The sequence below is a fragment of the Crassostrea angulata genome, chromosome 10 (genome assembly GCF_025612915.1).
Source record: "Crassostrea angulata isolate pt1a10 chromosome 10, ASM2561291v2, whole genome shotgun sequence".
NCBI lineage: Eukaryota > Metazoa > Mollusca > Bivalvia > Ostreida > Ostreidae > Magallana > Magallana angulata.
In genome coordinates this window covers 29,021,446-29,049,293 of record NC_069120.1, presented here as the reverse complement: position 1 = coordinate 29,049,293, position 27,848 = coordinate 29,021,446, and the positions used below count along the sequence as shown (strand labels likewise).

The following is a 27,848-nucleotide window of genomic DNA, read 5'->3' as shown; positions in this document are numbered from 1 at the left end:
AAATTAATCTTTTTTACATAATTTATTTTAAAAATCTTGTATTTGGTCAACAGATTCCCGTTTAGACATTAGCCTGGTCTTATTTTTTTTTTTTATTAGAAATCTTATAAAATTGTTAAGTCTACGAAATGACGATTCTACGGCAAGAAGATTCTCTCGATCTCCAACGGAGATGAGGCGCAGAGCCATTGATCTGGAAGATTGTAATGTATCTCTGTATATTCGCGGCGTCAATGGTTAAGTGGTTCTGAATGAAAGTGATACTGTAAAATGTCAACACCGCCTATATGACACGAATACATGTACAACTGATAAAAAACCAATCACGTGAGCCTTCACTCAAGTGCATGAGCTCAAATTTGTTTGTTTTCGAATCTCATCTCTGTCACAGAAAAAAAAAACAGCATTCAATTAGTCACGTTCGTTTTATACATGTAATATGAATGTTTAAAACTTGTATAGTCAGTAAACCATATATTAAAGTGAACTCGTCCATTTTGAATTTAAAATCCGAATTTAAAATATTGAAATTTCGGACCTATATTTGGCCAAAGCGTCAGCCGACGATTTACTTAGTTGCAAGCCAGCGTAATCAATGCTTGTGGGTATGTAGCAAACACAAACTTAAGGTATACAATAAAGGCTGAAAGTTTAAACAGATATCTGATGGTTCTTTATGGATTGATTTTTTTTTCTAATTGTTTGTAGGTCATAATTTCTGTCTTCAGTTTTCGAGTTTGATTTCCGTGTAAAAACGGAATGGTGGATTTTATAAAAGTTTTATTCCTCTTTCTGGTGGGACTTGGGGCCGTAAAATGTAAGTTTGAGATTTCAAAATAGTAATGTAGAGTATTTCATGTGCATCTGTCAGTTGTTCAAGGTTGTATGATTCAAAAAAGAAAAAATGTAATTATGTTAGGATAAACGAATATATATTTGATGAATGAAATAACCACCAACAGGACATACACATACATATATCATTTTATGTAAATACATGCATATACATGTATATAAATAAATTAAAATTGTATAAATATGTATCAATTTTCTTTTGAAAGATTATCAATTAAAAGATATGGATTCAAATGAAGTAGTTACAAATACCGCACTTCATTAATTGAGCGATACCATTATATCGAAACACAGTATAATGGATTTTTAAAGTAAACCGTAGATTTCTTATTTTTTGCAAGTTTTTAATTCCGTTTTAGCCGTTTTTGCATCAAATCACGATATATAAAATCGCGAACACCGATTAGTTTTATTTAGTTTCCATGTTACATGTAGTTTACTGCTAGAAAAAGAATGGGGAGATTTTGAAATTCGCGAGATGTGCTTCTTACGATTTCACGTAGATATTAATTCATCGCGTAAAATAAGGAATCTACAGTATTTGATAAAATATTTGTACTAAAATACATTTCATCATTACTAATGTTGGCGAAATAAAATGGTTTACCAGTAAAACAATATTATTGATATATATTTGTAGTAATAAATGTTTTAGTTATTTTGAATTACTACATATATTAGCTAAATCAATTTAGTTAACACATACCGGTATTTTAAAATATCACTCTTCTTAAAAAGCTAATAAAAGTAGACATTGATAGAATAAACATAGGACATAATTTGAACCCCATCGTGTGGGTTTTCATGCTGAAAATGTTTTAGTGAAACAATTGCGATAAAAACGAAGAATCGTTCTAATTTTTGAAAAATAGGGGAAAAAGGGAGGGGGGGGTTAAAGAAAAATAAGGACCATTTTATGTTAGATGGTTTTTTTTCCCAAGCGACCGTGTATTCGACCTACGGATATATATTTTTTGTTTTCAAAGTGCGTTTTGAGTGTACTTCAACACTTTTTTTTATCATCAATACATTTAACGCACTTTGAGAAAATACATAATACCCGGTATGAACTTTGTTCTAAACTGATATATTTCTTGGTAAACACTGTTTAGAAGAGCACACCCGTCTCTTTTCTAATGAAGCATCACGTTCATTCCATAAACTTAAATGTCTGCAGGTTTCTAAACAAAAGTTTATTTCTCAAATTCAAGCCAAATAAATTATTTTGGTACATAAAGTATACATTTATTTACCTAGTATTGTATTTGATATACGTGTATTCTGTCATCATGTTCATTCATAAGCTTATAATCGCAGTATATGGATCATTTTCCCTTAAAATAATAAAAAATTCGCATAGTTACGAGATAAAAAAAAACAGTTGGAAGGACGACTGACGACAAATTTGTGCAGTTCATGTGATATTTTGATACACAATCTCTAACAACTTTTAAATAGTTGTTCTTCAAACTTAAACGATCTCGACAAGCCTTTTCATTGCGAAATTGCTATTCAGGATAGCCAAATATCTCATGGCTTCTATTTTAAATGTCCCATTAAGCTAAATTAACTAGGTTAAAATAATTATCAACCACAGCTGAGGGTCTTAACAATTTCGTCTGGAACCTACATACAATTTAACGCAATTTGATTTTTTTTCCAACGTGCGTAATATTTCAAAGTGCGTTTTAATAATGAATGGTTTACAATTCTGGAGAAGGATGCTATCATAAGGCCAATTATTTTAAAAGCTGCTTGGTCCGATTTTATACGAAAGTTTATGTACGCATTTAAAGCTGCATGGTCCGATTTTTCGTTATAACGGTAATGAATAATTTTCCATGTACAGAAATTATATTACAAAGTTATAGACTTTTGCCTATTTACACCAGTAGAATCGGTCTCCTTTCAAAGTTAGAAATATTCTAAAACGTTAAAAATAATTTCGTTGTGGGATCCCAAAAAGCCCAAAACACCCCCCCAACGACCCCCCCCCCCAAAAAAAAACACCCTCCTCCCCAAATAAAAATGCACCCTGAGCATGTTTAGCAAAGGGAACCGTTTGGTCTCGTCCACCCGAATGATTAGATTTATTCAACTTGCATATCATGCATCGGCATAAACGAAACAAACTTTAGAAATATTAGTGAAAAATTTGTAAACATGATTATTTTTTTATTTGCAAAATCACTCACTTTAGCTAAAGCAATATCAAAGTCTTAATACAGTCATACCCGGCTGGACGTCATGGGAGATTTTCAAAGGCGAAATAACGCGGTAATTTATTCCGACAAGTTTGTTTTGTAAACAACTTCCGTACAAAATTTTCTCATTCAAATATGGATTTATTGACCGGAGACTACCGCAATGTCTATTATCATACACATTTTTGCATAACCATGATTTAAAAGCGTACACAAAAATTGATATAAATTCGGAATAAGCATCTTTAAACGACGATTTTGCTTAGTGTATGTTTAAGATTAGGAATATCTGTAGAAAAATGATAGGTAAAGGTTGTTCTCAAACAATCTTTATAATATAAAAGGGTATATTGCACTTTTCTTTCTCAAATTTGTATTGTTTTCAACGTATGCATAATGGTCGTGTTAAAAAAAACCCCCATAAATCGGGAGACAGTTTGTTGCCAAATTTTTCTTCAAACATCAGAACACAGTCAGAATTAAAGAAGTGCGAAGAATTAATCAGAAATTAAATATTCTCACATATAACTGAATAGCAAGACAAACAAATCAGATGTCACCTTGTTCCAGAGTTTTAAATACTAAGTGAGAGCCTTTATGCAGAAGGCTGTTTTGTCCTACCTTTCTTTAGTTACGTCAGAGATTTTATCAATAGATCTTTTCGGCTGATTTTTCCTGTATAGTTGAACAATATCTACTTACTAACGAGTTCTACAACTAAGATAGTATGCTACTTGAATTTGTTGGGGTTTTTTTATGTGGAAGTAAAAGATCTTTTTTGGCTGAGTTTCCAGTTGAGTTAATAAACTATATTTATTTTACAAAGATTGATTTCCAAATTTTTCAACTTAAGCTTATTCACTGGAAATATAATAAAACATAATCATATACCCAGTTACTTACTTTGGCACGCCTTCAGGGTAATTTATTTTTTTATTAACATCGAGGATAACTTCAAAAAAGAGTATCTCCTGAGTTCAAGAAAATTCCTTAAATGGTAAATCCATCAAATCTTTTATAATCAATAAAGCTAATCTTACGACATTGATTTCATAATACAATTTTCACATGGTACATGCATTGTATTGTTAAAATGAAAATGAAGAAAATAAAAGAGCCCCTAAAACACTGCTTAAAATATATTATTATTCTTTGTTACACATCTGAACCTGAACTTTCTTTATTTCACAACGATTGATAAACAAGTTCTACAACTTAATTAAATTGATACTAGTATCTCTCGTTGGCACGGATGTTAGCGCGAGGGGGTTATTGTTACACATCTACATTTAGGGACCCATTAATAATTCAGACGTGTTAAAGAAGGAACTATTAAAAATTGTCACCAGCATACAGTATCAAAAATAGGTTTGTTGTTTCAAGGAGTTTCATCCATGGTAGGAAAGAGTATACAGTGTGACGTCAATGTCAATTGTTTTGCTGTTTATAAAGCACAGTGTTACCACAATAGAAACCGACGATATTTAGAATCCGGTCCATGTCAAATGCAGTCTGTGTCAATTGCAATTGAAAATATTTTATTTAACAAGAAAGCATTAAGTAAATAATGGCATTTGAAGCTATTAAGGCATTTTTTCTGTAAGCTAAAGAGTGGTGTTTAAAGAAAGATTTCTGAATTGATAAATTCTTTAAATGCCTTTCAAAACGTATAATTCCAAACAGATATGAAATAGTCTGTAAGAGAATCAAATAAGTTTAAAATTCATTTTCGCGTATTTGGATTTGATAAATTCAAGCGATAAAGTAGATGGGCAGATTATTAGGATTAGACAAAAGTTATCTAGCATGTCAAATGAAAGAAAAAGAATGGAACACTTGTTAATATGAAAATAAGAGTGGAACTTTCAACAGATAACAGAACATTCAAAGACTAAGACAAGATTATAGGGATTAGAAGACTGTATTACATTACCTATTCCAAAAAGGTTTAACAGGAATAACTATTTTTCAACCTTACCTGATAATGAAACTCGACGGAGTTTATAATGATACAAACATAATTATTATGATGGAATACGGTATTTTTATGACCAATCGGTATTTTTCCATCTAGTCTATTCATGACTGTGTTTTATATAGCTAGGGTAAAAACCAAACGAAGATTCAACTAATCAAAAACTTATTTATCTTAGAATGCATGCATAACTTCTAAAACTAATTTCAAATGCAACATTCTATGTTTTTGTCAACGCTCATTCAAATAATAAGTACAGTGGAATTTATTAATCTAGACGCGTACACCCTGACATTTTCGCGAGGATAATAATTTCCGGGTTAACTTTTACACTCCAAACTTTCAATAAGCAGATATTGTATCTGGTATTGTTTGCGGTATGAAACCTTTTAGATTGCAAACCAAAAAAATGGACCCAAAGAAGATAATTAAACATTTTTCCCATTTTCGCAATATTTGTGACACGGGAAAACCCCCGGATATCCTCCTTCAAATCGCTATGATACGTGAAGCGTCGGGATATCTAAAAAGTATTTTCTATTGTTACACCTGACAATGTGATTTTTTATAGGGAGTGTTTCTGTTGTTATTCATTTTCCTCTTCTTATACTGAATATCAATGAATCTATCAAAATTTACTAGTACTCCTTTTCTTATATTTATTTCATTTGAACACTCAATACTGGCTAACTGCACAATAAGTTTATATGCCATAGAATTTATGTAATATATATAACGGTATCTATGAATTGTGAATTTTTTTTCAAACAAATCATTGAAAATTGCGCATTATTATCAATTATTATCAAAATCAAAATGATAAAATATACTTATTTTATCATTATTAAAATTAGAGAGGGTAATACTATTATTGGGCTCATGAAATTAATCGATGACAGTTAAATTGAATAATGAAAATTTATTAAAGATCTAATCCATGTAACTTAATTTTTTATATAGGTCAGACTGCATTTTCCTTGGATTTAGATCCAAGTAATCGTCTGTTGGTTTTGTCCGGGGGAAGTGTGGTTGGAACGGCTTGTTCTATGGGATTTGATGGCGACGATGCCTCAGTAATATGCAGACAACTGGGATATGGTCTGTTTGGGGGATATTTTATGATTCCTAACTCAGGACTCCCACATGCGCTGTTCAACATCAGATGCAATGGAACGGAGAGTTCAATCGAAGAATGTGGCTACGACACATACGATCAATTCAATGTTTGTTTTGGTCACGAAGACATTGCAATTGATTGCATGAATTCATCAGCAGGATCAAATGGTAACTTTTAATTTCATTATAAAAATCTCTTTTTAGTGATAAACATCATCATCAACATCATCCTCTTCCTCATTATTAGCCTAAAAACAGTATAAGCTTAAGCCAAAAAATGTTGATATAACTTTTATAATACACAAAGGTACTTCTGTGTCGATCGATGTTGATGGGCGTGTCGTGGCTCACACTATGAATGGACCAGGAACGGTCTGTGGCTACATGTGGGATGACGTAGACGCAGATGTCGTGTGTCGTCAAATGGGATTTGCCACTGGAACTGCAACCCTGCTTCCACAGGATCCTGTGTTCACCCGTATGTTCTATGACGTGTCCTGCATGGGTCATGAGACCGAGATCCAGTCCTGTCATTCTTACGATTATGACGTTTCATTGATATGTTCGATGTTTGAAGATGCAGGAGTTTCGTGTTCCGGAATGCCAAGTGGTAAGAGTGTAAAGATTGATAGAAATCGAAAAGTATTAAGATCAGTTGATAAAAAAGTAACTAGAAATATGAGACTTGAAATAAAAGAGATGATTTGTTTCCATCAAGACATGTATTTTATGGTAGCGCGTTTCTTAAAACTCTCTAGAGATTTAAATTGAATGTTAAGCCTAAATATCGTAATTTTGTATTCAAAGTGTACGTTTTTCTTGTTATCACACCCGTTATGTAAAATTAAAAAATATATATGAAACGTAAAGAAAGCATGAAGAAGAAATTCAATGTAAGAGTGAATTGAAATTCAAATATATAAATATCATACTTAGGTGGACACTCAGATGTGACAATCGGATCTGGAGGTAGGGTACTTGCCCATGATGTGAATGGAACGGGAACAGTCTGTGGTGATCAATGGGACGACATTGATGCGGACGTTCTTTGTCGTCAGATGGGATTTGCCTCTGGTACAGCGACCATTTTACCACGTGATTACATGTTCAACCGACACATTTTCAATGTGCGTTGCTTAGGAAACGAAACTCAGGTTCAAGAATGCCCTGTCGATAAGACTGATATGTTTGGAAGCTGTTCTTCAATTGGTGATGCTGGCGTTAGTTGTGTGCAAAATGGCACAGCAGGTTTGTACAATTTTGAGGCTCCACAATAATTTAAAGATAGTGTAGATAATATTCTTTTTGTGATGAATAAAAAGATGATAGCTTTGATTTGTGTGTTTTAAACAGTCTAAGCGAATTGGCGACCAGAAATTATTAAACAAATTAAACATGCACGTCTACTTGTTTGTGGTATTGCAATAGTTTTTGAATGTAGGGACATGAAGAAATTAATAGATGAATGAAAAAACCCTTATATGTATGAGATAATCACTTAAATAAAAACGATTAAGAAGGACATCATACATGATACAAAAAGTGAAAAATTTGTACTAAGTATATCACTTAATTTGACTGTAGGTACGGTTGTCGGATTTGGAACTGACGGTCGAGTGTTGGCGCACACTTCAAACGTAACAGGAACGGTTTGTGGATACATGTGGGATGACGTAGACGCAGAAGTCCTATGTCGTCAAATGGGATTTCCCTCTGGAACTGCAACTCTATTGCCTCGTGATCCTGTGTTCAACCGTGTCTACTTTGAAGTCAGCTGCATTGGAAATGAAACTGATATCCAATCTTGCCACGCATTCGATTATGACGTGTCGGCAATGTGTTCAATGTATGAAGATGCCGGAGTATCATGTTCTGGAATGACAAGTGGTAAGGCTTATTGAATATGAAAACCAATTAATATATGTATGCAAAATGCACGTTTTTTCATCAACGTCGTAAACAAAATGTTGATCATACAAAATTTGGCTAGATAATTACTCAACTGTTTTTTTTTTAGAAAGTACAATTTGGCCTAATTTGATACTATACAAATGCAAGAAATTACAGCGGAAAAAAATTGTCTATGTTTTGAATTTTTTTTATGAAATAATGTATTGCAAAATGCACAAGCACATTCATTTTATATTGAATTCCGACCAGCGGCAGCCATTTCGACTGGCATATAAATGCTTTAATACAATTTGTAAAATGTTTACCAGGAGGTAGTCCATCGATTGCACATGACGGACGAGTGTTGGCTAACAACATGAACGGAACTGGAACCGTTTGTGGGTACATGTGGGACGACACAGATGCTGACGTTCTCTGTCGTCAAATGGGATTCCCATCTGGAATAGCAATTCTGATGCCCCGGGATCCTGTATTCAACCGATTTGTCTTTAACGTCAACTGCCTAGGAAATGAAACTGACATCCAGTCTTGTTCTGCTTTCGATTATGATGTTTCAGGAATGTGTTCAATGTATGAAGATGCCGGAGTTGTATGTTCTGGAATGACAAGTGGTAAAGCTAAATGTTTATAAAAATCAAACAATATATGTATGTATAAATGACAGTTTTATCAACAGCAATTGCCAAGTGTGCATCGTACTCTTGAGTTTTGTTCGAGAATCAATGTATCACATGTAGACGTATATAGAGATATTTTAATTTGACGTACCTTGATAGTAAATATTACATTTTTGCAAATAGTAATATAGAAAAAATCATTCAGAGGTCTACAAATGTTTTGAAATAGTGTACTTGTTTCTGCAGTTGATTGAAAAAAATGAAGGTTGACAAATTCTTTCAATTATTTTGGTTTATTACCTATTTGGGATAGTTTAGAAAGTAGATCTTAGTAAAGCATGACTAACTTTACCAATCAACATTGAAATATATGTTATTCCTACAACATATTGTAGTATATCGACTTTTACGTATCTAACATTAGGATTGCTGTTCTTTTTCACAATAAGTTTAGTGTAATATAATTGTGTGTTGATAATGTTCACGAAAAAAAGGCTGAATTGTAGTTTCGACTAAGTTTTGAGGACCATTTGTTTTAGAAGGTGTGAGTCTAGCACTAAGGTCCAAATCTTGTGGTTGAGAATTGTGCTAAGGTGCAGGTACGTTTCCATTGTCAAAAAAAGGAATTGATAAAAGATGTGATCATCATTATCATCATTATTACCATGACCATCATTTTATCATATTCAACACAAAAACAAGTTTAGGCATATCAAATAAAAAGTACAATGATTTACATTTGAAATATAGGAACTACAGTCTCGATCGATGTTGATGGGCGTGTCGTGGCTCACACTATGAATGGACCAGGAACGGTCTGTGGCTACATGTGGGATGACGTAGACGCAGATGTCGTGTGTCGTCAAATGGGATTTGCCACTGGAACTGCAACTCTGCTTCCACAGGATCCTGTGTTCACCCGTATGTTCTATGACGTGTCCTGCATGGGTCATGAGACCGAGATCCAGTCCTGTCATTCTTACGATTATGACGTTTCATTGATATGTTCGATGTTTGAAGATGCAGGAGTTTCGTGTTCCGGAATGCCAAGTGGTAAGAGTGTAAAGATTGATAGAAATCGAAAAGTATTAAGATCAGTTGATAAAAAAGTAACTAGAAATATGAGACTTGGAATAAAAGAGATGATTTGTTTCCATCAAGACATGTATTTTATGGTAGCGCGTTTCTTAAAACTCTCTAGAGATTTAAATTGAATGTTAAGCCTAAATATCGTAATTTTGTATTCAAAGTGTACGTTTTCCATGTTATCACACCCGTTATGTAAAATTAGAAAATATATATGAAACGTAAAGAAAGCATGAAGAAGAAATTCAATGTAAGAGTGAATTGAAATTCAAATATATAAATATCATACTTAGGTGGACACTCAGATGTGACAATCGGATCTGGAGGTAGGGTACTTGCCCATGATGTGAATGGAACGGGAACAGTCTGTGGTGATCAATGGGACGACATTGATGCGGACGTTCTTTGTCGTCAGATGGGATTTGCCTCTGGTACAGCGACCATTTTACCACGTGATTACATGTTCAACCGACACATTTTCAATGTGCGTTGCTTAGGGAACGAAACTCAGGTTCAAGAATGCCCTGTCGATAAGACTGATATGTTTGGAAGCTGTTCTTCAATTGGTGATGCTGGCGTTAGTTGTGTGCAAAATGGCACAGCAGGTTTGTACAATTTTGAGGCTCCACAATAATTTAAAGATAGTGTAGATAATATTCTTTTTGTGATGAATAAAAAGATGATAGCTTTGATTTGTGTGTTTTAAACAGTCTAAGCGAATTGGCGACCAGAAATTATTAAACAAATTAAACATGCACGTCTACTTGTTTGTGGTATTGCAATAGTTTTTGAATGTAGGGACATCAAGAAATTAATAGATGAATGAAAAAACCCTTATATGTATGAGATAATCACTTAAATGAAAACGATTAAGAAGGACATCATACATGATACAAAAAGTGAAAAATTTGTACTAAGTATATCACTTAATTTGACTGTAGGTACGGTTGTCGGATTTGGAACTGACGGTCGAGTGTTGGCGCACACTTCAAACGTAACAGGAACGGTTTGTGGATACATGTGGGATGACGTAGACGCAGAAGTCCTATGTCGTCAAATGGGATTTCCCTCTGGAACTGCAACTCTATTGCCTCGTGAACCTGTGTTCAACCGTGTCTACTTTGAAGTCAGCTGCATTGGAAATGAAACTGATATCCAATCTTGCCACGCATTCGATTATGACGTGTCGGCAATGTGTTCAATGTATGAAGATGCCGGAGTATCATGTTCTGGAATGACAAGTGGTAAGGCTTATTGAATATGAAAACCAATTAATATATGTATGCAAAATGCACGTTTTTTCATCAACGTCGTAAACAAAATGTTGATCATACAAAACTTGGCTAGATAATTACTCAACTGTTTTTTTTTTTTAGAAAGTACAATTTGGCCTAATTTGATACTATACAAATGCAAGAAATTACAGCGGAAAAAAATTGTCTATGTTTTGAATTTTTTTATGAAATAATGTATTGCAAAATGCACAAGCACATTAATTTTATATTGAATTCCGACCAGAGGCAGCCATTTCGACTGGCATATAAATGCTTTAATACAATTTGTAAAATGTTTACCAGGAGGTAGTCCATCGATTGCACATGACGGACGAGTGTTGGCTAACAACATGAACGGAACTGGAACCGTTTGTGGGTACATGTGGGACGACACTGATGCTGACGTTCTCTGTCGTCAAATGGGATTCCCATCTGGAATAGCAATTCTGATGCCCCGGGATCCTGTATTCAACCGATTTGTCTTTAACGTCAACTGCCTAGGAAATGAAACTGACATCCAGTCTTGTCCTGCTTTCGATTATGATGTTTCAGGAATGTGTTCAATGTATGAAGATGCCGGAGTTGTATGTTCTGGAATGACAAGTGGTAAAGCTAAATGTTTATAAAAATCAAACAATATATGTATGTATAAATGACAGTTTTATCAACAGCAATTGCCAAGTGTGCATCGTAGTCTTGAGTTTTGTTCGAGAATCAATGTATCACATGTAGACGTATATAGAGAGATTTTAATTTGACGTACCTTGATAGTAAATATTACATTTTTGCAAATAGTAATATAGAAAAAATCATTCAGAGGTCTACAAATGTTTTGAAATTGTGTACTTGATTCTGCAGTTGATTGAAAAAAATGAAGGTTGACAAATTCTTTCAATTATTTTGGTTTATTACCTATTTGGGATAGTTTAGAAAGTAGATCTTAGTAAAGCATGACTAACTTTACCAATCAACATTGAAATATATGTTATTCCTACAACATATTGTAGTATATCGACTTTTACGTATCTAACATTAGGATTGCTGTTCTTTTTCACAATAAGTTTAGTGTAATATAATTGTGTGTTGATAATGTTCACGAAAAAAAGGCTGAATTGTAGTTTCGACTAAGTTTTGAGGACCATTTGTTTTAGAAGGTGTGAGTCTAGCACTAAGGTCCAAATCTTGTGGTTGAGAATTGTGTTAAGGAGCAAGTACGTTTCCATTGTCAAAAAGGGAATTGATTTATAATTTTTAGGTGGCAACTCTAATGTGACGATCGGACCAGGAGGTAGGGTACTTAACCATGATGTGAATGGGACTGGAACAGTCTGTGGTGATCAATGGGACGACATTGATGCGAACATTCTTTGTCGTCAGATGGGATTTGCCTCTGGTACAGCGACCTATTTACCACGTGATTACATGTTCAACCGACACATTTTCAATGTACGTTGCTTGGGGAATGAAACTCAGGTTCAAGAATGCCCTGTCGATATGACTGGAAGCTGTTCTTCAATTGGCGATGCTGGCGTTAGTTGTGTGCATAATGGAACAACAGGTCCGTATAATTTAGTGTTTTAAAAGATGTGATCATCATTATCATCATTATTACCATGACCATCATTTTATCATATTCAACACAAAAACAAGTTTAGGCATATCAAATAAAAAGTACAATGATTTACATTTGAAATATAGGAACTACAGTCTCGATCGATGTTGATGGGCGTGTCGTGGCTCACACTATGAATGGACCAGGAACGGTCTGTGGCTACATGTGGGATGACGTAGACGCAGATGTCGTGTGTCGTCAAATGGGATTTGCCACTGGAACTGCAACTCTGCTTCCACAGGATCCTGTGTTCACCCGTATGTTCTATGACGTGTCCTGCATGGGTCATGAGACCGAGATCCAGTCCTGTCATTCTTACGATTATGACGTTTCATTGATATGTTCGATGTTTGAAGATGCAGGAGTTTCGTGTTCCGGAATGCCAAGTGGTAAGAGTGTAAAGATTGATAGAAATCGAAAAGTATTAAGATCAGTTGATAAAAAAGTAACTAGAAATATGAGACTTGGAATAAAAGAGATGATTTGTTTCCATCAAGACATGTATTTTATGGTAGCGCGTTTCTTAAAACTCTCTAGAGATTTAAATTGAATGTTAAGCCTAAATATCGTAATTTTGTATTCAAAGTGTACGTTTTCCTTGTTATCACACCCGTTATGTAAAATTAGAAAATATATATGAAACGTAAAGAAAGCATGAAGAAGAAATTCAATGTAAGAGTGAATTGAAATTCAAATATATAAATATCATACTTAGGTGGACACTCAGATGTGACAATCGGATCTGGAGGTAGGGTACTTGCCCATGATGTGAATGGAACGGGAACAGTCTGTGGTGATCAATGGGACGACATTGATGCGGACGTTCTTTGTCGTCAGATGGGATTTGCCTCTGGTACAGCGACCATTTTACCACGTGATTACATGTTCAACCGACACATTTTCAATGTGCGTTGCTTAGGGAACGAAACTCAGGTTCAAGAATGCCCTGTCGATAAGACTGATATGTTTGGAAGCTGTTCTTCAATTGGTGATGCTGGCGTTAGTTGTGTGCAAAATGGCACAGCAGGTTTGTACAATTTTGAGGCTCCACAATAATTTAAAGATAGTGTAGATAATATTCTTTTTGTGATGAATAAAAAGATGATAGCTTTGATTTGTGTGTTTTAAACAGTCTAAGCGAATTGGCGACCAGAAATTATTAAACAAATTAAACATGCACGTCTACTTGTTTGTGGTATTGCAATAGTTTTTGAATGTAGGGACATCAAGAAATTAATAGATGAATGAAAAAACCCTTATATGTATGAGATAATCACTTAAATGAAAACGATTAAGAAGGACATCATACATGATACAAAAAGTGAAAAATTTGTACTAAGTATATCACTTAATTTGACTGTAGGTACGGTTGTCGGATTTGGAACTGACGGTCGAGTGTTGGCGCACACTTCAAACGTAACAGGAACGGTTTGTGGATACATGTGGGATGACGTAGACGCAGAAGTCCTATGTCGTCAAATGGGATTTCCCTCTGGAACTGCAACTCTATTGCCTCGTGAACCTGTGTTCAACCGTGTCTACTTTGAAGTCAGCTGCATTGGAAATGAAACTGATATCCAATCTTGCCACGCATTCGATTATGACGTGTCGGCAATGTGTTCAATGTATGAAGATGCCGGAGTATCATGTTCTGGAATGACAAGTGGTAAGGCTTATTGAATATGAAAACCAATTAATATATGTATGCAAAATGCACGTTTTTTCATCAACGTCGTAAACAAAATGTTGATCATACAAAACTTGGCTAGATAATTACTCAACTGTTTTTTTTTTTTAGAAAGTACAATTTGGCCTAATTTGATACTATACAAATGCAAGAAATTACAGCGGAAAAAAATTGTCTATGTTTTGAATTTTTTTATGAAATAATGTATTGCAAAATGCACAAGCACATTAATTTTATATTGAATTCCGACCAGCGGCAGCCATTTCGACTGGCATATAAATGCTTTAATACAATTTGTAAAATGTTTACCAGGAGGTAGTCCATCAATTGCACATGACGGACGAGTGTTGGCTAACAACATGAACGGAACTGGAACCGTTTGTGGGTACATGTGGGACGACACAGATGCTGACGTTCTCTGTCGTCAAATGGGATTCCCATCTGGAATAGCAATTCTGATGCCCCGGGATCCTGTATTCAACCGATTTGTCTTTAACGTCAACTGCCTAGGAAATGAAACTGACATCCAGTCTTGTCCTGCTTTCGATTATGATGTTTCAGGAATGTGTTCAATGTATGAAGACGCCGGAGTTGTATGTTCTGGAATGACAAGTGGTAAAGCTAAATGTTTATAAAAATCAAACAATATATGTATGTATAAATGACAGTTTTATCAACAGCAATTGCCAAGTGTGCATCGTACTCTTGAGTTTTGTTCGAGAATCAATATATCACATGTAGACGTATATAGAGAGATTTTAATTTGACGTACCTTGATAGTAAATATTACATTTTTGCAAATAGTAATATAGAAAAAATCATTCAGAGGTCTACAAATGTTTTGAAGTAGTGTACTTGTTTCTGCAGTTGATTGAAAAAAAGGAAGGTTGACAAATTCTTTCAATTATTTTGGTTTATTACCTATTTGGGATAGTTTAGAAAGTAGATCTTAGTAAAGCATGACAAACTTGACCAATCAACATTGAAATATATGTTATTCCTACAACATATTGTAGTATATCGACTTTTACGTATCTAACATTAGGATTGCTGTTCTTTTTCACAATAAGTTTAGTGTAATATAATTGTGTGTTGATAATGTTCACGAAAAAAAGGCTGAATTGTAGTTTCGACTAAGTTTTGAGGACCATTTGTTTTAGAAGGTGTGAGTCTAGCACTAAGGTCCAAATCTTGTGGTTGAGAATTGTGCTTAGGAGCAAGTACGTTTCCATTGTCAAAAAGGGAATTGATTTATAATTTTTAGGTGGCCACTCTAATGTGACGATCGGACCAGGAGGTAGGGTACTTAACCATGATGTGAATGGGACTGGAACAGTCTGTGGTGATCAATGGGACGACATTGATGCGAACATTCTTTGTCGTCAGATGGGATTTGCCTCTGGTACAGCGACCTATTTACCACGTGATTACATGTTCAACCGACACATTTTCAATGTACGTTGCTTGGGGAATGAAACTCAGGTTCAAGAATGCCCTGTCGATATGACTGGAAGCTGTTCTTCAATTGGCGATGCTGGCGTTAGTTGTGTGCAAAATGGAACAACAGGTCCGTATAATTTAGTGTTTTAAAAGATGTGATCATCATTATCATCATTATTACCATGACCATCATTTTATCATATTCAACACAAAAACAAGTTTAGGCATATCAAATAAAAAGTACAATGATTTACATTTGAAATATAGGAACTACAGTCTCGATCGATGTTGATGGGCGTGTCGTGGCTCACACTATGAATGGACCAGGAACGGTCTGTGGCTACATGTGGGATGACGTAGACGCAGATGTCGTGTGTCGTCAAATGGGATTTGCCACTGGAACTGCAACTCTGCTTCCACAGGATCCTGTGTTCACCCGTATGTTCTATGACGTGTCCTGCATGGGTCATGAGACCGAGATCCAGTCCTGTCATTCTTACGATTATGACGTTTCATTGATATGTTCGATGTTTGAAGATGCAGGAGTTTCGTGTTCCGGAATGCCAAGTGGTAAGATTGTAAAGATTGATAGAAATCGAAAAGTATTAAGATCAGTTGATAAAAAAGTAACTAGAAATATGAAACTTGAAATAAAAGAGATGATTTGTTTCCATCAAGACATGTATTTTATGGTAGCGCGTTTCTTAAAACTCTCTAGAGATTTAAATTGAATGTTAAGCCTAAATATCGTAATTTTGTATTCAAAGTGTACGTTTTCCTTGTTATCACACCCGTTATGTAAAATTAAAAAATATATATGAAACGTAAAGAAAGCATGAAGAAGAAATTCAATGTAAGAGTGAATTGAAATTCAAATATATAAATATCATACTTAGGTGGACACTCAGATGTGACAATCGGATCTGGAGGTAGGGTACTTGCCCATGATGTGAATGGAACGGGAACAGTCTGTGGTGATCAATGGGACGACATTGATGCGGACGTTCTTTGTCGTCAGATGGGATTTGCCTCTGGTACAGCGACCATTTTACCACGTGATTACATGTTCAACCGACACATTTTCAATGTGCGTTGCTTAGGGAACGAAACTCAGGTTCAAGAATGCCCTGTCGATAAGACTGATATGTTTGGAAGCTGTTCTTCAATTGGTGATGCTGGCGTTAGTTGTGTGCAAAATGGCACAGCAGGTTTGTACAATTTTGAGGCTCCACAATAATTTAAAGATAGTGTAGATAATATTCTTTTTGTGATGAATAAAAAGATGATAGCTTTGATTTGTGTGTTTTAAACAGTCTAAGCGAATTGGCGACCAGAAATTATTAAACAAATTAAACATGCACGTCTACTTGTTTGTGGTATTGCAATAGTTTTTGAATGTAGGGACATCAAGAAATTAATAGATGAATGAAAAAACCCTTATATGTATGAGATAATCACTTAAATAAAAACGATTAAGAAGGACATCATACATGATACAAAAAGTGAAAAATGTGTACCTAATATATCACTTAATTTGACTGTAGGTACGGTTGTCGGATTTGGAACTGACGGTCGAGTGTTGGCACACACTTCAAACGTAACAGGAACGGTTTGTGGATACATGTGGGATGACGTAGACGCAGAAGTCCTATGTCGTCAAATGGGATTTCCCTCTGGAACTGCAACTCTATTGCCTCGTGATCCTGTGTTCAACCGTGTCTACTTTGAAGTCAGCTGCATTGGAAATGAAACTGATATCCAATCTTGCCACGCATTCGATTATGACGTGTCGGCAATGTGTTCAATGTATGAGGATGCCGGAGTATCATGTTCTGGAATGACAAGTGGTAAGGCTTATTGAATATGAAAATCAATTAATATATGCATGCAAAATGCACGTTTTTTCATCAACGTCGTAAACAAAATGTTGATCATACAAAATTTGGCAAGATAATTACTTAACTTTTTTTTTTTTTTAGAAAGTACAATTTGGCATAATTTGATACTATACAAATGCAAGAAATTACAGCGGAAAAAAATTGTCTATGTTTTGAATTTTTTTATGAAATAATGTATTGCAAAATGCACAATCACATTAATTTTATATTGAATTTCGACCAGCGGCAGCCATTTCGACTGGCATATAAATGCTTTAATACAATTTGTAAAATGTTTACCAGGAGGTAGTCCATCGATTGCACATGACGGACGAGTGTTGGCTAACAACATGAACGGAACTGGAACCGTTTGTGGGTACATGTGGGACGACACAGATGCTGACGTTCTCTGTCGTCAAATGGGATTCCCATCTGGAATAGCAATTCTGATGCCCCGGGATCCTGTATTCAACCGATTTGTCTTTAACGTCAACTGCCTAGGAAATGAAACTGACATCCAGTCTTGTCCTGCTTTCGATTATGATGTTTCAGGAATGTGTTCAATGTATGAAGATGCCGGAGTTGTATGTTCTGGAATGACAAGTGGTAAAGCTAAATGTTTATAAAAATCAAACAATATATGTATGTATAAATGACAGTTTTATCAACAGCAATTGCCAAGTGTGCATCGTACTCTTGAGTTTTGTTCGAGAATCAATATATCACATGTAGACGTATATAGAGAGATTTTAATTTGACGTACCTTGATAGTAAATATTACATTTTTGCAAATAGTAATATAGAAAAAATCATTCAGAGGTCTACAAATGTTTTGAAGTAGTGTACTTGTTTCTGCAGTTGATTGAAAAAAAGGAAGGTTGACAAATTCTTTCAATTATTTTGGTTTATTACCTATTTGGGATAGTTTAGAAAGTAGATCTTAGTAAAGCATGACAAACTTGACCAATCAACATTGAAATATATGTTATTCCTACAACATATTGTAGTATATCGACTTTTACGTATCTAACATTAGGATTGCTGTTCTTTTTCACAATAAGTTTAGTGTAATATAATTGTGTGTTGATAATGTTCACGAAAAAAAGGCTGAATTGTAGTTTCGACTAAGTTTTGAGGACCATTTGTTTTAGAAGGTGTGAGTCTAGCACTAAGGTCCAAATCTTGTGGTTGAGAATTGTGCTTAGGAGCAAGTACGTTTCCATTGTCAAAAAGGGAATTGATTTATAATTTTTAGGTGGCCACTCTAATGTGACGATCGGACCAGGAGGTAGGGTACTTAACCATGATGTGAATGGGACTGGAACAGTCTGTGGTGATCAATGGGACGACATTGATGCGAACATTCTTTGTCGTCAGATGGGATTTGCCTCTGGTACAGCGACCTATTTACCACGTGATTACATGTTCAACCGACACATTTTCAATGTACGTTGCTTGGGGAATGAAACTCAGGTTCAAGAATGCCCTGTCGATATGACTGGAAGCTGTTCTTCAATTGGCGATGCTGGCGTTAGTTGTGTGCAAAATGGAACAACAGGTCCGTATAATTAAGTGTTTTAAAAGATGTGATCATCATTATCATCATTATTACCATGACCATCATTTTATCATATTCAACACAAAAACAAGTTTAGGCATATCAAATAAAAAGTACAATGATTTACATTTGAAATATAGGAACTACAGTCTCGATCGATGTTGATGGGCGTGTCGTGGCTCACACTATGAATGGACCAGGAACGGTCTGTGGCTACATGTGGGATGACGTAGACGCAGATGTCGTGTGTCGTCAAATGGGATTTGCCACTGGAACTGCAACTCTGCTTCCACAGGATCCTGTGTTCACCCGTATGTTCTATGACGTGTCCTGCATGGGTCATGAGACCGAGATCCAGTCCTGTCATTCTTACGATTATGACGTTTCATTGATATGTTCGATGTTTGAAGATGCAGGAGTTTCGTGTTCCGGAATGCCAAGTGGTAAGATTGTAAAGATTGATAGAAATCGAAAAGTATTAAGATCAGTTGATAAAAAAGTAACTAGAAATATGAAACTTGAAATAAAAGAGATGATTTGTTTCCATCAAGACATGTATTTTATGGTAGCGCGTTTCTTAAAACTCTCTAGAAATTTAAATTGAATGTTAAGCCTAAATATCGTAATTTTGTATTCAAAGTGTACGTTTTCCTTGTTATCACACCCGTTATGTAAAATTAAAAAATATATATGAAACGTAAAGAAAGCATGAAGAAGAAATTCAATGTAAGAGTGAATTGAAATTCAAATATATAAATATCATACTTAGGTGGACACTCAGATGTGACAATCGGAACTGGAGGTAGGGTACTTGCCCATGATGTGAATGGAACGGGAACAGTCTGTGGTGATCAATGGGACGACATTGATGCGGACGTTCTTTGTCGTCAGATGGGATTTGCCTCTGGTACAGCGACCATTTTACCACGTGATTACATGTTCAACCGACACATTTTCAATGTGCGTTGCTTAGGGAACGAAACTCAGGTTCAAGAATGCCCTGTCGATAAGACTGATATGTTTGGAAGCTGTTCTTCAATTGGTGATGCTGGCGTTAGTTGTGTGCAAAATGGCACAGCAGGTTTGTACAATTTTGAGGCTCCACAATAATTTAAAGATAGTGTAGATAATATTCTTTTTGTGATGAATAAAAAGATGATAGCTTTGATTTGTGTGTTTTAAACAGTCTAAGCGAATTGGCGACCAGAAATTATTAAACAAATTAAACATGCACGTCTACTTGTTTGTGGTATTGCAATAGTTTTTGAATGTAGGGACATCAAGAAATTAATAGATGAATGAAAAAACCCTTATATGTATGAGATAATCACTTAAATAAAAACGATTAAGAAGGACATCATACATGATACAAAAAGTGAAAAATGTGTACCTAATATATCACTTAATTTGACTGTAGGTACGGTTGTCGGATTTGGAACTGACGGTCGAGTGTTGGTGCACACTTCAAACGTAACAGGAACGGTTTGTGGATACATGTGGGAGGACGTAGACGCAGAAGTCCTATGTCGTCAAATGGGATTTCCCTCTGGAACTGCAACTCTATTGCCTCGTGATCCTGTGTTCAACCGTGTCTACTTTGAAGTCAGCTGCATTGGAAATGAAACTGATATCCAATCTTGCCACGCATTCGATTATGACGTGTCGGCAATGTGTTCAATGTATGAAGATGCCGGAGTATCATGTTCTGGAATGACAAGTGGTAAGGCTTATTGAATATGAAAATCAATTAATATATGTATGCAAAATGCACGTTTTTTCATCAACGTCGTAAACAAAATGTTGATCATACAAAATTTGGCTAGATAATTACTCAACTGGTTTTTTTTTTAGAAAGTACAATTTGGCCTAATTTGATACTATACAAATGCAAGAAATTACAGCGGAAAAAAATTGTCTATGTTTTGAATTTTTTTATGAAATAATGTATTGCAAAATGCACAATCACATTAATTTTATATTGAATTTCGACCAGCGGCAGCCATTTCGACTGGCATATAAATGCTTTAATACAATTTGTAAAATGTTTACCAGGAGGTAGTCCATCAATTGCACATGACGGACGAGTGTTGGCTAACAACATGAACGGAACTGGAACCGTTTGTGGGTACATGTGGGACGACACAGATGCTGACGTTCTCTGTCGTCAAATGGGATTCCCATCTGGAATAGCAATTCTGATGCCCCGGGATCCTGTATTCAACCGATTTGTCTTTAACGTCAACTGCCTAGGAAATGAAACTGACATCCAGTCTTGTCCTGCTTTCGATTATGATGTTTCAGGAATGTGTTCAATGTATGAAGACGCCGGAGTTGTATGTTCTGGAATGACAAGTGGTAAAGCTAAATGTTTATAAAAATCAAACAATATATGTATGTATAAATGACAGTTTTATCAACAGCAATTGCCAAGTGTGCATCGTACTCTTGAGTTTTGTTCGAGAATCAATATATCACATGTAGACGTATATAGAGAGATTTTAATTTGACGTACCTTGATAGTAAATATTACATTTTTGCAAATAGTAATATAGAAAAAATCATTCAGAGGTCTACAAATGTTTTGAAGTAGTGTACTTGTTTCTGCAGTTGATTGAAAAAAATGAAGGTTGACAAATTCTTTCAATTATTTTGGTTTATTACCTATTTGGGATAGTTTAGAAAGTAGATCTTAGTAAAGCATGACAAACTTGACCAATCAACATTGAAATATATGTTATTCCTACAACATATTGTAGTATATCGACTTTTACGTATCTAACATTAGGATTGCTGTTCTTTTTCACAATAAGTTTAGTGTAATATAATTGTGTGTTGATAATGTTCACGAAAAAAAGGCTGAATTGTAGTTTCGACTAAGTTTTGAGGACCATTTGTTTTAGAAGGTGTGAGTCTAGCACTAAGGTCCAAATCTTGTGGTTGAGAATTGTGCTAAGGAGCAAGTACGTTTCCATTGTCAAAAAGGGAATTGATTTATAATTTTTAGGTGGCCACTCTAATGTGACGATCGGACCAGGAGGTAGGGTACTTAACCATGATGTGAATGGGACTGGAACAGTCTGTGGTGATCAATGGGACGACATTGATGCGAACATTCTTTGTCGTCAGATGGGATTTGCCTCTGGTACAGCGACCTATTTACCACGTGATTACATGTTCAACCGACACATTTTCAATGTACGTTGCTTGGGGAATGAAACTCAGGTTCAAGAATGCCCTGTCGATATGACTGGAAGCTGTTCTTCAATTGGCGATGCTGGCGTTAGTTGTGTGCAAAATGGAACATCAGGTCCGTATAATTAAGTGTTTTAAAAGATGTGATCATCATTATCATCATTATTACCATGACCATCATTTTATCATATTCAACACAAAAACAAGTTTAGGCATATCAAATAAAAAGTACAATGATTTACATTTGAAATATAGGAACTACAGTCTCGATCGATGTTGATGGGCGTGTCGTGGCTCACACTATGAATGGACCAGGAACGGTCTGTGGCTTCATGTGGGATGACGTAGACGCAGATGTCGTGTGTCGTCAAATGGGATTTGCCACTGGAACTGCAACTCTGCTTCCACAGGATCCTGTGTTCACCCGTATGTTCTATGACGTGTCCTGCATGGGTCATGAGACCGAGATCCAGTCCTGTCATTCTTACGATTATGACGTTTCATTGATATGTTCGATGTTTGAAGATGCAGGAGTTTCGTGTTCCGGAATGCCAAGTGGTAAGATTGTAAAGATTGATAGAAATCGAAAAGTATTAAGATCAGTTGATAAAAAAGTAACTAGAAATATAAAACTTGAAATAAAAGAGATGATTTGTTTCCATCAAGACATGTATTTTATGGTAGCGCGTTTCTTAAAACTCTCTAGAAATTTAAATTGAATGTTAAGCCTAAATATCGTAATTTTGTATTCAAAGTGTACGTTTTCCTTGTTATCACACCCGTTATGTAAAATTAAAAAATATATATGAAACGTAAAGAAAGCATGAAGAAGAAATTCAATGTAAGAGTGAATTGAAATTCAAATATATAAATATCATACTTAGGTGGACACTCAGATGTGACAATCGGATCTGGAGGTAGGGTACTTGCCCATGATGTGAATGGAACAGGAACAGTCTGTGGTGATCAATGGGACGACATTGATGCGGACGTTCTTTGTCGTCAGATGGGATTTGCCTCTGGTACAGCGACCATTTTACCACGTGATTACATGTTCAACCGACACATTTTCAATGTGCGTTGCTTAGGGAACGAAACTCAGGTTCAAGAATGCCCTGTCGATAAGACTGATATGTTTGGAAGCTGTTCTTCAATTGGTGATGCTGGCGTTAGTTGTGTGCAAAATGGCACAGCAGGTTTGTACAATTTTGAGGCTCCACAATAATTTAAAGATAGTGTAGATAATATTCTTTTTGTGATGAATAAAAGATGATAGCTTTGATTTGTGTGTTTTAAACAGTCTAAGCAAATTGGCGACCAGAAATTATTAAACAAATTAAACATGCACGTCTACTTGTTTGTGGTATTGCAATAGTTTTTGAATGTAGGGACATCAAGAAATTAATAGATGAATGAAAAAACCCTTATATGTATGAGATAATCACTTAAATAAAAACGATTAAGGAGGACATCATACATGATAAAAAAAAAGAAAGAAAAATGTGTACCTAGTATATCACTTAATTTGACTGTAGGTATAGTTGTCGGATTTGGATCAGACGGCCGAGTGTTGGCGCACACTTCAAACGTAACAGGAACGGTTTGTGGATACATGTGGGATGACGTAGACGCAGAAGTCCTTTGTCGTCAAATGGGATTTCCCTCTGGAACTGCAACTCTATTGCCTCGCGATCCTGTGTTCAACCGTGTCTACTTTGAAGTCAGCTGCATTGGTAATGAAACTGATATCCAATCTTGCCACGCATTCGATTATGACGTGTCGGCAATGTGTTCAATGTATGAAGATGCCGGAGTATCATGTTCTGGAATGACAAGTGGTAAGGCTTATTGAATATGAAAATCAATTAATATATGTATGCAAAATGCACGTTTTTTCATCAACGTCGTAAACAAAATGTTGATCATACAATATTGGCTTGATAATTATTTAAATTTTTTTGAGAAATTACAATTTGGCCTAATTTGATACTATACAAATGCAAGAAATTAAGGCGGAAAGAAAAATGTCTATGGTTTGAAAAGTTTTACACATTAATTTTATAATGAAATCCGGTCAGAAGCCATTTTGACTGGCATATAAATGAATTAATACAATTTGTAAAATGTTTACCAGGAGGTAGTCCATCGATTGCACATGACGGACGAGTGTTGGCTAACAACATGAACGGAACTGGAACCGTTTGTGGGTACATGTGGGACGACACAGATGCTGACGTTCTCTGTCGTCAAATGGGATTCCCATCTGGAATAGCAATTCTGATGCCCCGGGATCCTGTATTCAACCGATTTGTCTTTAACGTCAACTGCCTAGGAAATGAAACTGACATCCAGTCTTGTCCTGCTTTCGATTATGATGTTTCCGGAATGTGTTCAATGTATGAAGATGCCGGAGTTATATGTTCTGGAATGACAAGTGGTAAGGCTACATGTATATGAAAATCAAGGAATAATATATATGTACATAAAATATGACAGTTTCATCATCAGTGATTGCATTTGCCATCATACAAGCAGTACAAACGTAAACTGTAAAATTTTGTTAGATAGCATACTGTAGTAATCATTTGACATGTAGACGTTTTACAATTGTTTTGAAATAGTGTACTTGATTCAGTTGATTGAATGAACAAGATTGGCAAATTCTTTCAATTATTTGGTTTATCACCTCTATTGAAGATAGTTTAGAAAGAAGATGTTAGTAAATCATGATTATCTTTAACTTACAACATTGCAAAATATATTATTCTTACCACAGGTATATTGAGTTTAACGTATCTAACATTAGAATAACTGATGATTTTTTTATCTCAATGATTTTAGTGTAAAAAATTTTTTGTTGATAATGTTCAAGAAAAAGAGCTGAACTGTAGTTTCGACTAAGCTTTAAAGATCACTGGTTTTCGAAGCACCCGGGATATGCCCAAGATCCATATCTTGTGGGTGAGAATTGAGCTAAAGAGCATGTACGTTTCCACTGTCAAAAAGGGAATTGATTTATAATGTTCAGGTGTTCACTCCAATGTGACGATCGGACCAGGAGGTAGGGTACTTAACCATGATGTGAATGGGACTGGAACAGTCTGTGGTGATCAATGGGACGACATTGATGCGGACGTTCTTTGTCGTCAGATGGGATTTGCCTCTGGTACAGCGACCATTTTACCACGTGATTATATGTTCAACCGACACATTTTCAATGTACGTTGCTTGGGGAATGAAACTCAGGTTCAAGAATGCCCTGTCAAAATGATTGGAAGCTGTTCTTCAATTGGCGATGCTGGCGTTAGTTGTATGCAAAATGGAACAGCAGGTTTGTTTAGTATTTTAAAAGTATTTCTTAAATGTTTTAAAGTGTTTTTTGTTTGTTATTTTGATGATGATTTCATGTTTCAGGTGTCGTTAATACGGTGTACATTGGGCAAGATGGGAGGGTAATGGCATCACATAATGTAACGGGCTACACAGGAACCGTTTGTGGTTATATGTGGGATGATCTAGACGCCATGGTTTTGTGTCAGCAATTTGGATATCCATCTGGGATTGCGAAACAAATGCCAACTGATCATAACTATAATCGAGTTATTTTTAATGTTCAATGTATGGGTATGGAACCTGATGTGTATGCTTGCCCTGTAGATCATTCAGATACAACGGGAAACTGTCCAATGGCAAATGATGCAGGAGTAGAATGTGAAAATATGACATCGCAATATCCATCTACTCAAACTACAATAACGCAAACCTTCGCAGGACAAACATCAACTCAACAAGCTTCAACGCAATTTCCCTACACCCAGACTAGTACTCAACAACCAACAACAAACTTCTCCCAAACAACCGGCCAAGTATTTCCTGGACAGAGCACGACAGAACAACACACGACTCAATTCCCCTCAACAAGTCAAACTTCTCATCAACAAACAACGCCATTCTCCTACACTACTAGCCAGGCATTTGCTGGACAAACCTCTACACAAGGCATTACAACGCAAGTTCCACAAACTTCAAGCCACGTTTCTACTGGGCAAAATGCAACAAACCAAGTTACAACCCATGTTCCTATGAGTACAAGTCAGGCATCAGCTGGATACACAACACAACAAGCTACAACTCATGTTCCTATGAGTACAAGCCAGGTAACACTTGGACACACAACACAACAAGCTACAACTCATGTTCCTATGAGTACAAGCCAGGTAACAGCTGGACACACAACACAACAAGCTACAACGCATGTTCCTGTGAGTACAAGCCAGGCATCAGCTGGACACACAACACAACAAGCTACAACTCATGTTCCTATGAGTACAAGCCAGGCATCAGCTGGACACACAACACAACAAGCTACAACTCATGTTTCTATGGGTACAAGCCAGGTATCAGCTGGACACACAACACAACAAGCTACAACTCATGTTCCAATAACTTCAAGCCAGGCATCTGCTGGACAGACCACAACACAGCAAGCTACAACTCATGCTCCCATAACTTCAAGCCAAGCATCTGCTGGACAGACCACAACACAACAGGCTACAACTCATGTTTCTATGAGTACAAGCCAGGCATCTGCTGGACAGACCACAACACAACAAGCTACTACACATGTTCCAATAACTTCAAGCCAGGCATCTGCTGGACAGATCACAACACAACAAGCTACAACTCATGTTCCAATAACTTCAAGCCAGGCATCTGCTGGACAGACCACAACACAACAAGCTACAACTCATGTTCCAATAACTTCAAGCCAGGCATCTGCTGGTCAGACCACAACACAACAAGCTACAACTCATGTTCCCATAACCTCAAGCCAGGCATCTGCTGGACAGACCACAACACAACATGCTACAACTCAAGCTACCCAAACAACAAGCCAGGCATCAGCTGGACAGACAACAACACAAGCTACAACTCAAGCTACCCAAACAAGCCAGGCATCTGCTGGACAGACCACAACATCGTCTGCAGGACAAACAACTCAATCCCAGAATACCTCCATTAACTGTCAACCTGGATCAGGGTCGTGTCTTTTGCAAATGGATTCTTTGGGTGCAGGAGGTAGGTTTTTGTTGTTGTTTTTTCTCAATACGGTATCATCATTAAAATCATGAAAACTAATACATTGCTCTAATTTACATCTTTTTTTTTCTTTTTAGCGGAAACGAGGATGGCATCAAGCGTATTTATTGTGATTAGCTCTGTTGTCAGCGTCCTTTGCCTTGTTTTTATGTATTAGACTTATTTAAGTGAACTCTAAGAATGACTTGCCAATGCTATAGGACACCGGCAACGACGACATCTTTTTAAAAAAATACTATTTTATAAATGTTGCGATACTTTGCGTAAAGACAACTTTATACGTTGATAGCACTCGTTTTTTATCTGTATAAATATATTTGTTACAATAAAGTATATAAATAACA

At 35.9% G+C, this 27,848-nt stretch overlaps 1 protein-coding gene across 1 annotated transcript; it reads left to right on the top strand.

Moving 5' to 3' along the window:
* Positions 1–542: 542 nt before the first annotated feature.
* On the top strand, positions 543–27,848 carry LOC128165920 (uncharacterized). The gene is made up of 34 exons (XM_052830860.1): positions 543–605; positions 709–817; positions 5,995–6,318; positions 6,458–6,760; positions 7,087–7,398; positions 7,735–8,037; positions 8,370–8,672; positions 9,423–9,731; positions 10,058–10,369; positions 10,706–11,008; positions 11,342–11,644; positions 12,294–12,596; positions 12,737–13,039; positions 13,366–13,677; positions 14,014–14,316; positions 14,650–14,952; positions 15,602–15,904; positions 16,045–16,347; positions 16,674–16,985; positions 17,322–17,624; positions 17,958–18,260; positions 18,910–19,212; positions 19,353–19,655; positions 19,982–20,293; positions 20,630–20,932; positions 21,265–21,567; positions 22,217–22,519; positions 22,660–22,962; positions 23,289–23,600; positions 23,940–24,242; positions 24,539–24,841; positions 25,433–25,735; positions 25,819–27,483; positions 27,582–27,848. Exons 2-34 carry the CDS (start codon positions 760–762, stop codon positions 27,659–27,661), a joined length of 10,974 nt encoding a protein of 3,657 aa, XP_052686820.1. The 5' UTR covers positions 543–605; positions 709–759; the 3' UTR covers positions 27,662–27,848.